At 38.9% G+C, this 15,528-nt stretch overlaps 1 protein-coding gene across 6 annotated transcripts in view; it reads right to left on the reverse strand.

Annotated features, from left to right (window-relative positions):
• The window catches only part of LOC311258474 (arf-GAP with coiled-coil, ANK repeat and PH domain-containing protein 2-like), a 54,389-nt gene that overhangs the window by 36,788 nt on the left and 2,073 nt on the right, over window positions 1-15,528 (reverse strand). For all 6 annotated transcript variants that reach the window (XM_084354767.1, XM_084354764.1, XM_084354765.1 and 3 more), the window contains exon 2: window positions 1,895-1,952. In XM_084354767.1, the coding sequence (XP_084210893.1) occupies window positions 1,895-1,952 (58 nt within the window). The remainder of the gene's footprint in view (window positions 1-1,894; window positions 1,953-15,528) is intronic.

Below are 15,528 nucleotides of genomic sequence, written 5' to 3' on the forward strand. Positions count from 1 at the left end.
TGCCACCGCAGCTGAAGCTGCTAAATAACACAACTAAAAATGGTGATTCTAAGCAGTTTCCTTAGAAAAAGAGTGAATGATCAACACACTTATTAACACAGTTAATAAATAAAAGCTGAAATGCTTGTTTCTCCTTCATTAAGGCTTTTTTAAGACAGGCTAGATTAGTATTCTGCAACAAAGCTAGTAAAGTAAATTATTTAAGTTGTACATTGTCTTGTCTTAGTAGCAAAGCTCAGAAGATAAAGCGACCAACCAAAAGTGACCCATTAGATGGTGGTATTACATGCAAGCAACTATTACATATTAGCAATCAAACCACTCAGCTGTTGGTGCGTCATTGTCCACCATGAGAAACTATTATTATATCAGTAGCCAGGACTTTAAACCTAATGAAGTTGACTTATTGTAATGAAATCTCCAGTGTGTAGGATTTAGAAGGATTTAGAAGGATTTTAGGGCAGAAATGGAATAAAATGTTCATAATTGTGTTTTTATTAGTGTATAATCAACTGAAACTGAGAACTGTGTATTTGTTACCTTGGAATGAGCCTTTTATATCTACAGAGGGAGCAGGGTCCGCCATGTTGCACTGCCATGTTTCTACAGTAGCCCAAAACGGACAAATTAAACACTGGCTCTATAGAGGGCCTATCACTTGTTTTGCGTTTTTGTACAATGTAGGAGAGGGTGAGGTGAGGGGTAATCGGTTCATTACAATCACCCAGATGCCATTATACCAAAATTCTTACATACTGCACCTTTAATAGTGATCTCTTAATAAACTGCAGTCCAGATATCTTTTATTGATGCTTTCATTTCAAAGAATTTGAACCACAGTTAAATCAAATCTGACCTCAGCGTAATCTGGGAGTACATCTGAAACCTCAGCTGTAAAATACCAGCCAGCCACCGCTACAGTCTCCTATCAAAAATAGCAAATCTAATACTGGCACAGTTAAAAGTGTGTTTACTTTTGACAACGTGGCTGTACATGAACTGGTCTAGCATGTAGGAAGCTCAAAGAAAAAGCTGAACTCTGGACCGTTTCGACTCCACCCATCAACACATACACAATCACACACGCTATCACAACCATACTCATGCACAACAACACACCCACTCCCCTGCAGATCCTTCCTCTCCAGAGCAAGAGGGGAAGTGAGGCCGGGGCTGAGTCACAGAGGTGAGGTTAGGAGGAGGGTGGTACTCTGCAAGACTGTAAGTCCAGGAACAATGAACTGGGATCTTCCAAGCTCTAGGTCTCACCCTCAGCTAGGGAACATACTCTGTTCAGCGGGGATCCACTGAGAGAAGGGATTGGTATGATATCATCGCAGAATATAACTAGTGATAAGTAGCCCATTACGTTTTCCCATCACTGTTTGGGAAAAAACCAAACCATAATGAGTATCATGGCACTAAAAATGTTTCTATCCCCCCTGTCATGGACAGAATGGATTCTAAAAGTTGATGGTTTTATGATATTGATGAACAAAATGTGATTGTTTGAATAAAAGACGATTACATGCTACTTGGCAAAAGGGCTCAAAGAGAGAATTAATCAGGCACAGGTAAAGCACCTTTTGGCTAGCAGTTGGTGCTAATTTCCCACTGTGTTGGCAATGAACAGTGATGTGATCTGCTCTAAAATTTGTGATTAGTAGGAATTACCGGGTACAATTTTCAGTACTACAGTTTAATGGGTGTCTTCTTCCTCTTCAGGGTCTTTTTTAGAGTCTAATTTCAAAGGTAATCTATCAGGGGATATACAAGGGACAGGCCAGGGACAAACCTGCAACTTTCCACATACAGAATCTCCTCTGCAGCTGCCAGTTCACACACAGTAGAACAAATGAACAATTAAGCAATGTTTTCCATGGGTGGTACTCACTTTGTCGAGCTTAGATTCCAACTCACACACATCCCCCTCCACTTCCTCTATGGTTGCTCTGTGGGGAAAGAAAAAAAGCATTTGAAATCACGTGGAACAATGACTCAATACTATCAACTTCACAGACACAGAGGCATTGAAGATGACTGAGATCTTGAAAAGAAGATAAAAAAACAAACTGCAGTGCATATTCAAAGAACTTGAACTCCCTCATTGTTAGTTTGGTTTACCATCTTTACCACATTATTACCAATTTCCACCTGTCCTGTGTAATTTGTGTACAGACTAAGTGAGAAAGTTTTCAGATGAGACGCTAAATATCAGCTTACTCTGTATCAACCTTCCTTCACAAGCAAAGAACTTATATGTCCCACATTACAATCCTCTATTTGACCTTAGTGCATGCATAAAGAGAACAATTATGACAGTACAAACTTTACAGATCATGCTCTATAATCATTGGCCAACTATTTGCCCAACTTTAGCATATGCACACACATCCTCTGGACCATTTTTAAATACAGTGGATACTTCAAATTAAATGTAACAATTAGCATTTCACCAAAACACCCATAATATACAATTACAGCCTCTGAAAACTACAATTGCAATACATAATATTATACCCAGGAGCGACACAAGCACATAAGAAACATACACCATTAGAGGCAGCCAAACTGAGAGCTGCCATTTTGGGTAATACCGCAGGGCTAGGGTCAGGTCTGGCACTCGGCCCTTTAAAACGTGACAAAGCACAGCTTGGTTCTCCACAGGATCGACAGCCTCTGAGCATGTGAGCAGGGAAAAGAGAAACACCCAGCACAGCCTTGATGAATTAATCTCCACTCAGTTTTGATAATGATCCGTGTTAAAGCACGTTACTGTGATCTTACTTCAGTGTAGGAAAGGTACATAAGCAGCTATTTGGTGGCTCCACTATAGTACATGGTAAACTTAGGGAAAACACAATTAGGTATAATGAAAAGATGAATAAATTAAATTAAATTAAATGTTGGTTATGATTAAGACCGCACAGGCTATTTTTGAAGTGTTATGCTTTTAAAATTAAATTCAAGACATGTTAAGACTTTCGAAGGACCTCCAGACACCCTGTATAGGATGTGTGCAACCATCACGAACAATGTTATGAAGCTACTTGTTTAGTTTACTCAATGATACATCAGCAGGAAATATGAAGGAGAACTGACAGTCAAAATCCAAGGGCAGTTTGTTTTCATCACCCATTCATTTTTCATTCATTTTTCACCCTGCAAAGTCGAAAACACTGGATTAAGTTCATAAAGGAGCAGAACTGGCCAGCACAAAGAAATGCTCCTTGCCTTTTACTGCTAAAAAACAAAGCAGCAAAGGCAAGATTAAAAAGATTAACAGTGAACGATGGAGCCAGAGAAGAACTGAATAAATGACACAGAACTACTTCTACACGGTGTAAAGTCTTATATCATCAGTTATGTCCCACAGCTCTGATGTGACTTTTAGGTGATTCATGCTCAGTTTAGCAGTAATAAGCTGCAGAGAGGAAACCTTACTTTCACACAACAGACCACTGGAAATGTTTTACAACTGTAGTGAAAGGGATAATCTTCTAATTCAGGCTAATTATGCGGTTTCCCCCTGTGTTAAACACTGGAGATAAGAACATTAATGTAATGCTTTAATGTAAATGTCTTCCTTTTCATTCAAGATATCGTGCAGCACTATGAGTGTGCGAGTCTGTGTGGGACGTGTGTCACTTTATGCAAAGGGATTAAGAGTGACACCTCGCAGTGGCAGCGGGTGATGTTCCCCAAAGACCCTCCAGCTGTTTGTTCTACCGTATGGTGTCACACTGACAGCTGCCAACATGTGGTCACTGTCAGGGAAAAACAGGAGGCTGACTGTGCCAGCTGAGATCAAGGATTGCCGTGTACAAGTACATAATGTTGTTACAATCCTGGAATTTCTAACTTCAATATAATACCTTGAAAATATTGATATTTGATACCACTTTCAACCACAGTGAAAAAAATGACTTTTGATGATTTTTCTTTCTTTTTATTAAAAGATAAATATAAAGTATGAAGGCTATAATATGACAGTGAGGTACGACTTTTCTTTTCTTGGCTAGAAGCAGAGAATAGCATAATGGTTGCAGTAAAGGTTAAATATCCCCAAATACATGTTTTTAATGACAAATATAAGTACAGAAGTGTTTTAACTATATGTATACAGTATAACCTGTTTTATATTGTATACTGAATCTAGGGCATTGTATTTGCATCTGTTTAAGAGTCCTGGGCAACATAAGCAGTGGTTGATTTCACTGTCACTTGATTGCCTTATCGAAAATGTAAAAGAATGACTTCATCCCCCCATTTACAGAAAATCCACCTAAATTATATTCTGTGTCTATCAACACATATGATCTGAGCTCTGATATATCTTGTATAAAGGAGCATGTAAAGTACTCCTAGTGTTCAGTAAGTTTAGACTAACATCACAGAGACAAATGCTTCTAATTCTTCTTTTCAGACTGACATTAGTCTGATAGAATATACATGTCCACTACATTCGTCTTATATGCATAGGCTTTAACATTTGTGCTTTATTTGCAAGTAACGACACTGAGAAAACAAAAATCATGAGTTTGGGATTTTTTTAGTTTTATACCGGACACAACCGGCAAGCCAAAGGACCTTACTGAAGCAATCTGCCATCTCCAAGAAACACTCAGCTCCCAACACACAAGCGCTTCATCCCTGCACTCCTCAGTGCATAGAGATGGAGTGGATTTTTTGCCTGAAAAATATGAAAAGCTGCACGTTGCATTTTTCAAACAGTTATTGGACTTGCATATAAATTACATTTATTCCCAACTCTTCAGCGTGAGTGATGGAGCTGCTCGTCAACTTGCTCTGGTAACTTGCAATTTCTTTGGGCTGGTCAGTCCGGCTCCTCCTCGACTCCTTTCTAATCACGGTAAGAAAATCTGAGATTTTGCCTGTTCCTATTTTTGGCACAGGTTAATCATTTATTGAATTAAATTTTCAAGGAGGCGCACCATTAAATTAGCAGATAAAATGTCAAAAATATACCAAAATATCGGATCCAACAAACCAAATGGCAATGAGTTGAGCCAATCGCCGATAGACGATTTATACGTCCAACTGCCCAACCCTAATATGGTATTACACAATTATCATATTTTAGGACTATTAGTGACCCATAAAAGGCCCAATTGGTAAGACAGTTGATTTTTAAGTCCCATTCCCAATTGGTTCAAATACTGGCTCTTTGGGATTGTAGGTCCGGTCGGCAGCCAAAGAGTATTTGACATGTTTGAATTCTTTTTAATGGGGCCTTTCTGAAAATAATACAGAAGGGTTATTTGGTTAAACAAACACTTTATTCTAATTAAAAAAAACATATTATGTCCTGATAGACAGGAGGCTTGACATAAACAAGAAATATAACTTTTTTTAAACAACACTATTATGGTAAAACTAAATACCGTAGACATCCAATGTACATGGTATGATAAAACGTTCATCCCACAGTGTATCTTGAAAACAGCATCTTGCTGCAGTCCTAGATGAAACCAAGATAAATCCTAGGGCAAAAGGCTGATTGATGACAAACCAATATCTGGCTGCATGACAGTCTGACCTCTGTAATGCCAAAGATCTTACCATCAAGAGAATAAGCCTCAATATCTTCAGGAGTGGTGCTCCACTGCTGAACCTGAGCTCAAACATAGCTGTTTGGTCAACTCTTGCCTTGACAAAAATAAACTGGTGTTGCAGTTTATGAATCATAAAAGCATGCACAGGCAGAAACAGGATGTCAAAACCAAACTGTTGAGCCTGCAGAAACTGACTGGGCCTAATGCTGCCAAATATGTTCCCTTAAGTGCAAAACCAACACTACATAACTGTATAAAAGAAAATATACAATAAACGTAAACTTGAACTAGTATCTGTTTTATCAACTTGTTGTATCTTCTGTACTTAATAATTCAACAAACCTAGTCTGAGAGAAAAAGCCACACAACATGGGAACTGACACAGAGTTGCATCACTGTAGTGTTCATTTTTATGAGATTTTGTTAACAAACCAAACACGGCAGAATGAACTAAGGACTTAAGTAGACAGGGAGGGCAAAAAAGGGTCAAAAGCAATAAAGAGCTTCCCCCTCTGATGGAGACATTAATCCTGGTCAAAAGCTAAAGAGCATGTTACAAGCCCTGTTTGCCTTTGTCAGTTGCTACAGGCAAAGTCCATTTCTTTGGTGAATCACCCAGACTCATGACTGCTGAAAGACTCCAGTGTCCGACTTCAAGAGGATTTGGCCTCTTCTTATATTGTTCTATATTTATACACTGGGCATTCCGCTCGTACAAATGCAGCGAGTACAAGCTTCAATCCTTGGCTCGCCAATATTACCAGCAATCAAGGGGCAAAGTATTAACAAAGCCACGTGTCCCAGATTAGACATCACTGGAAGATTTGGGTGCAATCTTTAGAAAAACGATGACAGAATAGGGTATTTACACCGATAATATATCCTCACAAAAACCACCACAATATTCCCTTTACTAATCCATCAAGTAAAGGCTCTTTGTTTGAGGAATTTAAGCATGGGCACGCCAATTCTTCTTTAATTATCAATTGTAATGTTTAAATGTATGCTGTAAGCAGATCTATAACATTTTATATCCAGCAATACTCTTCTTTTGTCTGTCAACAACGCAGGATGGCCTGAAAAAGGTTAGGCATCTGCAGCCACCTTTCCCTGGAAAGATAATGGTTTAGAAAAATTTGCCTTGGAAATCTAACTCTTTCCTTTGTCAGCCAGTTGCTCTCTGGCGTTGTATGCAACCACAAGAACACGACTATTTCCTTCTAATCTCGTAACTTGAGCCTGCAGGGTGAACTTGTGAAAGTGCTGACAGAGGATAAGAAAAAGGAGGGGCCCTGGCAAAATGAAAATCTGGGCCATTGCCTCACAGCTCTGACCTTGGAGCATGTCCAGCCTGAGTCTGGATAATGAGCAGAAGAAGACAGCTTGCGAGAATGAGAGACACAGACTTTTAATTCCAACATCAACACGCACTTCTTTTTTGCTGTAAAATATGTGGTGTTACAGACGCTATTGGAAAAAGCACTGGTACAAGACTAAAATATACAGCATTTACATGAATCCAAAATGCAAATCACCTACACACAATATATATATATATACACAGAGGGGAAGAGGACAAAGAGAGGGAATTCAGAAAAACACCAGCAGTCCCTCAGCCTAGCAATTCAACAGCTGCCTATGGGCCCTATTGTTTTATGTGTTGCAACAGTGCACAAAATTCATAGTCTTGATACGTACTTCCTATATGGGGACACAAATCTTCTAAATTTCTCTCATTTATTTAGAAAATGTAAATACTGAAGTGAAAGGTTTTGGATCATGAACCACCTGACTTTTTAAATAAGGGTGGCGTTGGCAGGCATATCCACTGGAGGGCCATTTTGACGCTGCACTTGACCATATTGCAATTTTGAATATATTTCCATCAATTGTGCAGCCCTACACCACATGCATGTGTCTGCTGATGGCCATGATAAATCATCTCAATGCTCTCATTCAGGTCAGTCAGGCAGAGACCATCTGAACACTGACATCTGAAAGTCTCCGAAAATAAAGACGAAACTATCATATATTTTTCTGGAACATACAGACACACTTCTACTTCCTCAATATAGTGATGCAATATTATCTCAACATTGCATTGTAGCGTCACTAAGTTTTCATCTCTCAACAGCACATACGGTGTGATAAAGTAGTCTGGGTGATAAGCAGACTGCCTGGATGATGCAGGTATTCTCAGTGCAACAAAGGGATTCTGGACAAACATCTGACATCTGATAACTCAGAAGAGGCAGCAGCTGTTGCCCCGGTAGACATAAGGAGGTCTTTATGTGGTGAAGATGTAATCAGTGAAAAATCTTGTCTCATTGAAGTAAACCAGACAGAAGTCACAATATGCAATTGTAGTAACATCATTAATGCATTTTGTTTTAAGTCAATGGATGAAGCCCTGAATCCTGGCAGTAATAAGGTGTTATCAACCATACAAAGGCTAAAAGTTTGGTCCACTATATTTTTTGTTTTTGTGTCATTTAATTAGGTTGCTCAGTTTTAGATTGACTAATGCTTCATAGGATTGGTGGAATTTGTGAATTGAATTGAGTAAAATATTGAATAAAAGTTGCTTTACATGCAGCTATGAATTTTGAAATATGTTATCTTAACTCTGTGATGTTTTTATGAGTTACAAGCACATGAATAAACAGCTGAATATGAATAGGCTGCAAGCAAAGATCATTACGTATTAATCCATCTATTATTTTACCGATTCATGTGTAACTTGTTTTGTCTATGAAAAGCCAATCCCATTTTCCTAGAACCAAAGTTGATGTCTTTAAATTGCTTGTTTTGGAGTCTATTCAGTTCTGATGCCTAATAAACTGCGTTAGAGAAGTAAATGCTCCAGAGTTCATGTGGTCAGCTTCCAGTATATTCGCTGTGACTACACAGTGTCTAGTTTTACTCATTCAGCACCACAGAGAAATCATATCCACCACATTTGTTGACCTTTACAGCTAAGAGAGGACTCATCCTCTGTTACAAAGCTAGGGGGAAGGAGTAAAAAAGAAACATATGATTACTAGCTTTTTTCACCAAATGGAACAATATAAATTAGGGAACTAAGGCATCCTGGTTTAAGTGCTGTTTGGGTGTGAGGGTGAAGCTGGGGCTAAATAAAGAGAGACGTGTGGTATGAAGGAGACTACAGCCCATGAAGAGAGGACGGAAAAAAAGCCTGCCTTGTAAACCACATCAGTGAGAAAGAGGCCAATTCAGCATCACTGAGGGAACGTTTGGGTCTTATTTCGCTTTAAGTTGACCAAGATCACGCAAAGGATCAGCAGTATATGCCAGACAGACTTCCACAATACTGTACGTCTAGAGGAGAAACCACCTATTTGTTTAAAGGTCTGGTAAATAATTTCAGAATTCAGAATTTACTGTTAGTTTTGATCTTTGTACCATAAGTAGCTGATAGTATTTTTAATGAGTGACAATATATCATCACATTACAACCACACCTCTTTCTTTTTTACTGTACATTATTATAGAAGTAACCTAGTAAGCATATCTGCTGCCAACATGAATAATTGCTGTCATCTCAATTTAGGTTTCCTCATAGAGATATGAGATGGAGCTTACTGTTCAAATTATTTCCCTTTATGATTCCTAAACAATTTTAGTCATGCTAGCTGTAGCCTGAGAATAAGCTTTAGCAACGAGATCAAGATCTAAAATGGATTAAATGAAAGAACATTTATGCAGCATTTGTTTTCATTTTAGTTTTCTAATTTAAATGAAAAACCTGCTCAGCCTGTCTGTGTGGTGCTGTTGTGGGATATTTTTCTGCTACTACTCTGGGAAGCAGAGGCACTCCTTTAAGGCCCTGTTGTATACAGAGATGTTTCAACATTTGGCTGATGTTTCCACTCCATTTCAAATAATCATTTTACAGATGTTACAACTAGAAACTGTCATCTCTCTTTGTGAAATGAAACCACGCTTTTGATCATTTCTTCCTCTGCGCCATGACTCTTTTCTTGTAGCAAGTTTCCAGCAGCAAAGAGGCATGAGTTTCAGGTCATTGTTTTTCAATGAGTAGCTGTCAAATAACACACTGGCACAATTAAAGGATTTGATTAGAGACCGATTCTCAACAGTTCTGGTTCTCGATTCCCGTTATGATTTTGCTTGATAAATTACTTTGAATTATGACGTAATTAGCTCCAACACACCTGATTCAAATGATCAGCTTGTCATCAAGCTCTGCTGAAGTCTGGTAACGACCCATTCATTTGAATCAGGTGTGTTGGAGCAGAGACTCATCTAAAACACACAGGTCAGGGAGCCTCGATAACCAGGACCGCCAAACTTGGCCCACCATAGGCTTTAATTTGGCCCGCCAGATGATTCAAACCAAAAATAAATAAAGTCATTCTAAAAAAAACTATTATATGAAACTATGTTCCTGCTGTTGCTTTTTTTGAAAGGTAAAAATGCTCTTAAAAAGGGAAACAGGAAATTACTCAAGAAAGGGAATTGGGATCCTGACACCATTTTGCATTTTAACAATACACAAAAAAAAAAGGGAGGGGGGTTGGCTTTTGGCCCATTGCCTGCTATTAAGTTTCAGTTTTGGCACTCCAAGGAAAAAAGTTTGGACATTAGCACAAATACTACTTTAAATTGTATCTGGTGGAGATGGCACCAACCCTCACTGGGCGGCCCTGGAATCCACTAAAATCTATGCACATGTTTTATTGTAGCTACTTTGAGTAAACATCTACATAAAATGGTGTTATTTTAGCCGCGGTTGACTAAAGTTTTTACACTGCCAGCAACCAACCAAAATAAACAACAGAAACAAACAAAACCTGAAATCCCCTCAGTGTTACTACTTGCCCTCCACCTGTTAGTCAGAGCTCTGACTACATACTGTAGTAACATCTCCTGTGAAGACGGAGACACCTAATTCTTTTGCAGTGATTCAGTGACCCTGATTTGAAACAAAGAGCGCCGCGGCCTCTCTGGCTCAGTGTGGCTGTTGGCAGCAGGCCAGCAGGCTGTGTGCACTCTGCATGCAGGAGTGAGGCGGTTGAACAGGTTTGTCGTCCACGATGCCAACACAATAGAGTCTTCTGTGGCTCAGACCTCGGCACTTCAAAGACACAAGCCGACACTCTGAGACCATCTGCTCTTCAAGTATTTGCACTTTCCTGCTCATTGGAAGATATTTTCGAATGCAGATGTTGGCTTGTTTGTCTCGAAATCTGTTTCCATTTTACGATACTTGAATAGCTGCTTATTATTAACGTCATTTAGAGCTGAAACAAATTAATTTGTTGATCAGACAGCTATTAATCTGCAATTTTCAAACAAAAATGCCAAATGTAACCTGGTTCCAGCTTCTCAATTTGTGAGGATTTTGCTGCTTTCTTTATCTCATGTGACAGGAAGCTGAAAATATTTTGGGTTATGGACCGTTTGTTTACCAAAACGATCAAAACAAAGACTTCATTGGTCATTTTCCACCACTTTCTGACAATTTATAAACCAAACAATTAATCGAATCATCAGGATAATAATGGCCAATTAACCAAGAATGAAAACAATCGTTAGTTGCAGCCCTAACATCATAATACAAGTTTCGCCAGTCCCAAACGGAGTCATTTAATGTCACATATCTGCAGTACAGAGTCCAAACCCATATTTTCCTTCCCCAACACAGCTGCAAACTCCACAGTTAGCCGAAAGCAGGCTTACTTCAACACGACCGTAACTAATCCAATTTAGATATGTCTGACAGTTGAATAGCTCTGCATTACAACTTTCCTTTGATGTTTTCTAATTATATTTCGTATAGTGACTGGTAGCGTTTTGTAATCTCTTCTTCCCTCTGGTGCCGCCACAGTCAATAATGTTTGAAGGTATAGAAAAAAGCTTGCACACGGTGTTTGCTTTTTTGTGTGTAGAGGTTTTTCTACTGGACTGAAATGACAGTCAGTGTGGATGGAAACATGAAGAATGGGGTGAGCTCCAGTGCTGTGACGTAGATCCTGCGATTGTTAGGGAACGGAGGAGTGGTGCTATGGAGGGGTGGTGGTGGGGCCCCGCTGTGGTAAAACCCACCATTAGACGCACGAGTTTGGACAGCATCAACAAGATGAGGTCATTACTGAAAGATAAACAGTTACACAGGCTCTAGGGAAATTCTGCCTGTTGTTGTAATGAATGCACATTAAGGCCAATTTCATGTTAATTGTACATCCTCAGTCCTCCCATGTCATGCACACAAGTTGGAGGAAGGAAACACAGAGTGAGGAGACGGAAGATGTCATTGCTACAACATTTTCAGGATGTAAGATTTAGGAGTGAACAACAGGCTAAAATGTGTATGTGTTAACACATTTATTATTGAAAAAATAAACAGAAATAATTTATTTTATAGCTAATTATTGTGCGAGTAACCACTATTTCAATTGTCGATTAATCCACCAAATATTTTAGTAATTAATTGATTATTCGTTTGGCCTGTGAAAGTCAGCAGTTGGTGAAAAACTCAGAGCCAAATGGGTGTCTTCATATTGTTTAGTCCAACTAACAAAAAAAATTAAAATTTGAGAAGCTGGAATCAAAGAAGTTTTGGCGTATTTCTTGAAGCCAACTTAAATAATTAACTGATATCAAAATAGTTAAATTACTTAACTAATCCATTAATCAACTAACTGTTTCAGCTCTACTTTAAATAACTTCAAGCATAATAAACAACATATTCTTCAAGCGGACGGCACTCTAATAAAATAATTGTATAATTAGAAGTCTAAGCATATTATATTGCCTTTTTATTTATTTACTACGCTGCCCCATATTTACTGAAATACAACTGTGTCCAGCAGTACTATTACAGCAGGCGTACACTCAGCCCTCACAATCCATTAGCTGTTAATTGCCTTAATTAATACCATGAAAAGGAAATGGACCTCAGCTCAATTAAATCAAACCGCAACAAGGCCAGCATGCTAACAAGCCTGCAGCTGGACTCCTATGGGAAACTAACCAAGGAGTATTGCAAGATGAGCATCCTCCTCATCAGGCTCTGGGTTCTGAATTACAGAAGACTGACAGTGATCTGCTGCCTCTACAGCTGCTGTCTATGACTCAGGGGAAACTGCAACCGGAGCTGTTCAACCAGTGACTTCATATCATGGCACTGGGCCAAGGTCAGAGTCAGCAACACTGATTAGGAGCAAGCAATCATGTTATCATGGTCAAGAAAAGAGTGAAGACAGGGAAAATGGTTGCTGCTAATGACAGAAATGAGCTCACTTCTGGGCAGTTCGTGTCTCCATTTAGGGCTGCACCAGTAATGGAAATGTTATCAAAAATACAATATAGCGAAGTCGTATATCCACATCACAGAAGCTGCAATTTTTTTTGATTGACAAAACAGCATTAAAAAGATGTCCTGCACAGATGTGGTGGCTTACAAATCTTGTTCTCCAAATTGGTACAGACCCCAGTAAATGTGAATATGAACATTGTGATGCAAAAATGATCTGTCAAAATAATCACAATATGATTTTTTTAAAATAAAATCATGCAGTCCTGTATCCATTCTACTCTTGTGACATTTCATTTTTCAATCTCTTCAACTTATTTTTCCTTGTGTCGCCCATTTAGAAACTGATATTGTAACATTTCAGTCGGGCTACAGCTAACACTACTTCTTATTGTCAATTATTTACTCGATTGAATTGATTGAATCAGTTTACTGTCATGGAGGAGTAAAGAAACCAGAATATGTTCACATTTAAGAAAGTGGAATCAGAGAATTTTTACTTTTATATCTTAGAAAGATTACTCAAGCCAACAAATCAATTATGAAAATAGATGGAGATTTACTTAATTGTTGACCACTAAACAATTAATTGCAGCCTCACATTTCAGCTCCACAGATGTTCAAAGTTTTGTTCTGTCATATGGGAATTGGGCTAAACCGACTGTCATCATTATTGTTTTTTAGCTAGCAATAGAAACAACATACTACTGACTTCAAATGAAAAATATAAAGCAAACTTTAGCCTCCTTTGGGATCTTGCAGGATACTATGTAAAACATTTACTCCCATACATGTGGGGAGAAAGGCCTCGGTCCTCCGAAGGGAATTTTCAACTCTCATAGTTGAAGAGGAGCCAGGAAAGGCTGAGTCGAATGTCTATTCTCAAGTGGAAAAGTAGGCTACTAGGGTTACTGCCAAAAATATATAATTTTTGCACTAGTGGATCTCTCCTCCAGGCTGAAAGCATGGTTTACGACCAAAGACAGCTTCCCAACTAAAATGAGGATGAGAGTGAAAAAAATATGCGGGGTGTGCCAAATTACCACTTGAAAACAACCCTCTCTACATTTGGGGGCTCCATATTCTCTGGCACAAAGTTGAAAGCAAACACCAAAATGGAAACAGATGTTGAAACGAGCATGAGCTGCTCAGCACTGCTGTATATTCCATGTTTTCATCTATTCTCTCTTTCTCTCCCGCTCTATCCTCTTCGCTGGCCAAACATAACGAGTGGGGGATGGAAAAATAAGAGTAAAACGGTGGTCACACTGTGCTGTGAAGTCTCTGATCAGACCCAACCCATCACCATGAACCTGCAGTGGAGGCAGTCAGGAAACTTTGAGAGATGACTCTCTAAAAGGTCCGAGGGCACTAAAAATATAGATAGAGATCAGTGTATGTGCTTAGCTGAACACACAGCTGCAGAGGATCATGGGAAGTGGCTTCCTATCAGACCAACACAGCTGAGAGTCAATAATTTTGATATTCAGGTGGTGCCAAATTCTTGAGAATCTACATTTGGAAGCCGCAAATTCTGTCACTTTTTTTCTGGCTTGAGATAAGAAAGAGTCTCGGGGTGTTAAAGTCTGGACTGTCCATGGAGTGGGTGGGAATATACATGTAGTTGCTCACGTTGTCTTACCAACAGATCACAATCCAAAAATATTAAGTATATCTAAAAATCCTTACAAGAGAAACCATTACTTGCTTACACGTGCGATTTCTGCTTTAAAAAATGAGTTAAGTGATTAATTAATTATTAAGTAGTTGCCAATTAACCACCTGTCAATCGACTAAAGGTTAATCAACCAACTGTTTCAGCTTTAGGTTGTTTACAATAACCCGACCAACACTTTTAATATGCCTAGCTACACAACAGCACGTGTTTGTTTATTCAAGCTAATTAGACCACCTGCTCAGGGTGAGCAGGTGGAGCTACGCTGGAGTAAAGTGAGCTCACCAAACTCCATGAACCAATGAGAGTGACTGACATGTAACATCTTTGCTTTAAGCTTTTAATATTGTTGCAACCAACTAAATACAGATTTTGGGGCTGGCTGTTGTTGACTTATTATTCATTTATTAATAATTGTGGCTCAAGCTTTGTAGTCAAATGATTGACTCAAGAATCATTTGGGTCCATGGGAAAAGAGTGTCATTTATAGACACAGTCGTTGGATGAAGGTTTCAGTTTCAGACAGACAATGCATCTTCACCACAGCCTCTGTCTGCGGCCCGGCTGTTCCCAAACTTCGTTGGATAAAATGTACATCACTGACACACACTGTCTGCAGTGACTCAGCTCTCTTTGTAATTAAGAATCAATCAAAAAATAATTGTGTATGATGATGATGAGGATCGTGATGATGATAATACAAAGGAGGAACTGCCAGCTTTAAATAAATACTAGTTAATTCAGGATCAATCACACTGCTTGGCGCCACACTGTCAAATCTATAAAGGCCTAATAATGACTAAGGTCCCACTATTGCAGCAGTCTTAGTAAAACACAGGGATGTAGGTCACGAGTGTTGGACCAGCCAAAATCAAGTAACACAGCCGACTGGAAAGTTTTCCTTCTGAATGTGATCCTAAAGGAAATGCTCTGATTTAAAAAAAAAAGATCTTCTATTCTTCTGCAAACAACTTTCT

Source organism: Pagrus pagrus (assembly GCF_965226575.1).
Source record: "Pagrus pagrus genome assembly, chromosome: 6".
NCBI classification, from domain to species: Eukaryota; Metazoa; Chordata; class Actinopteri; order Spariformes; family Sparidae; genus Pagrus; species Pagrus pagrus.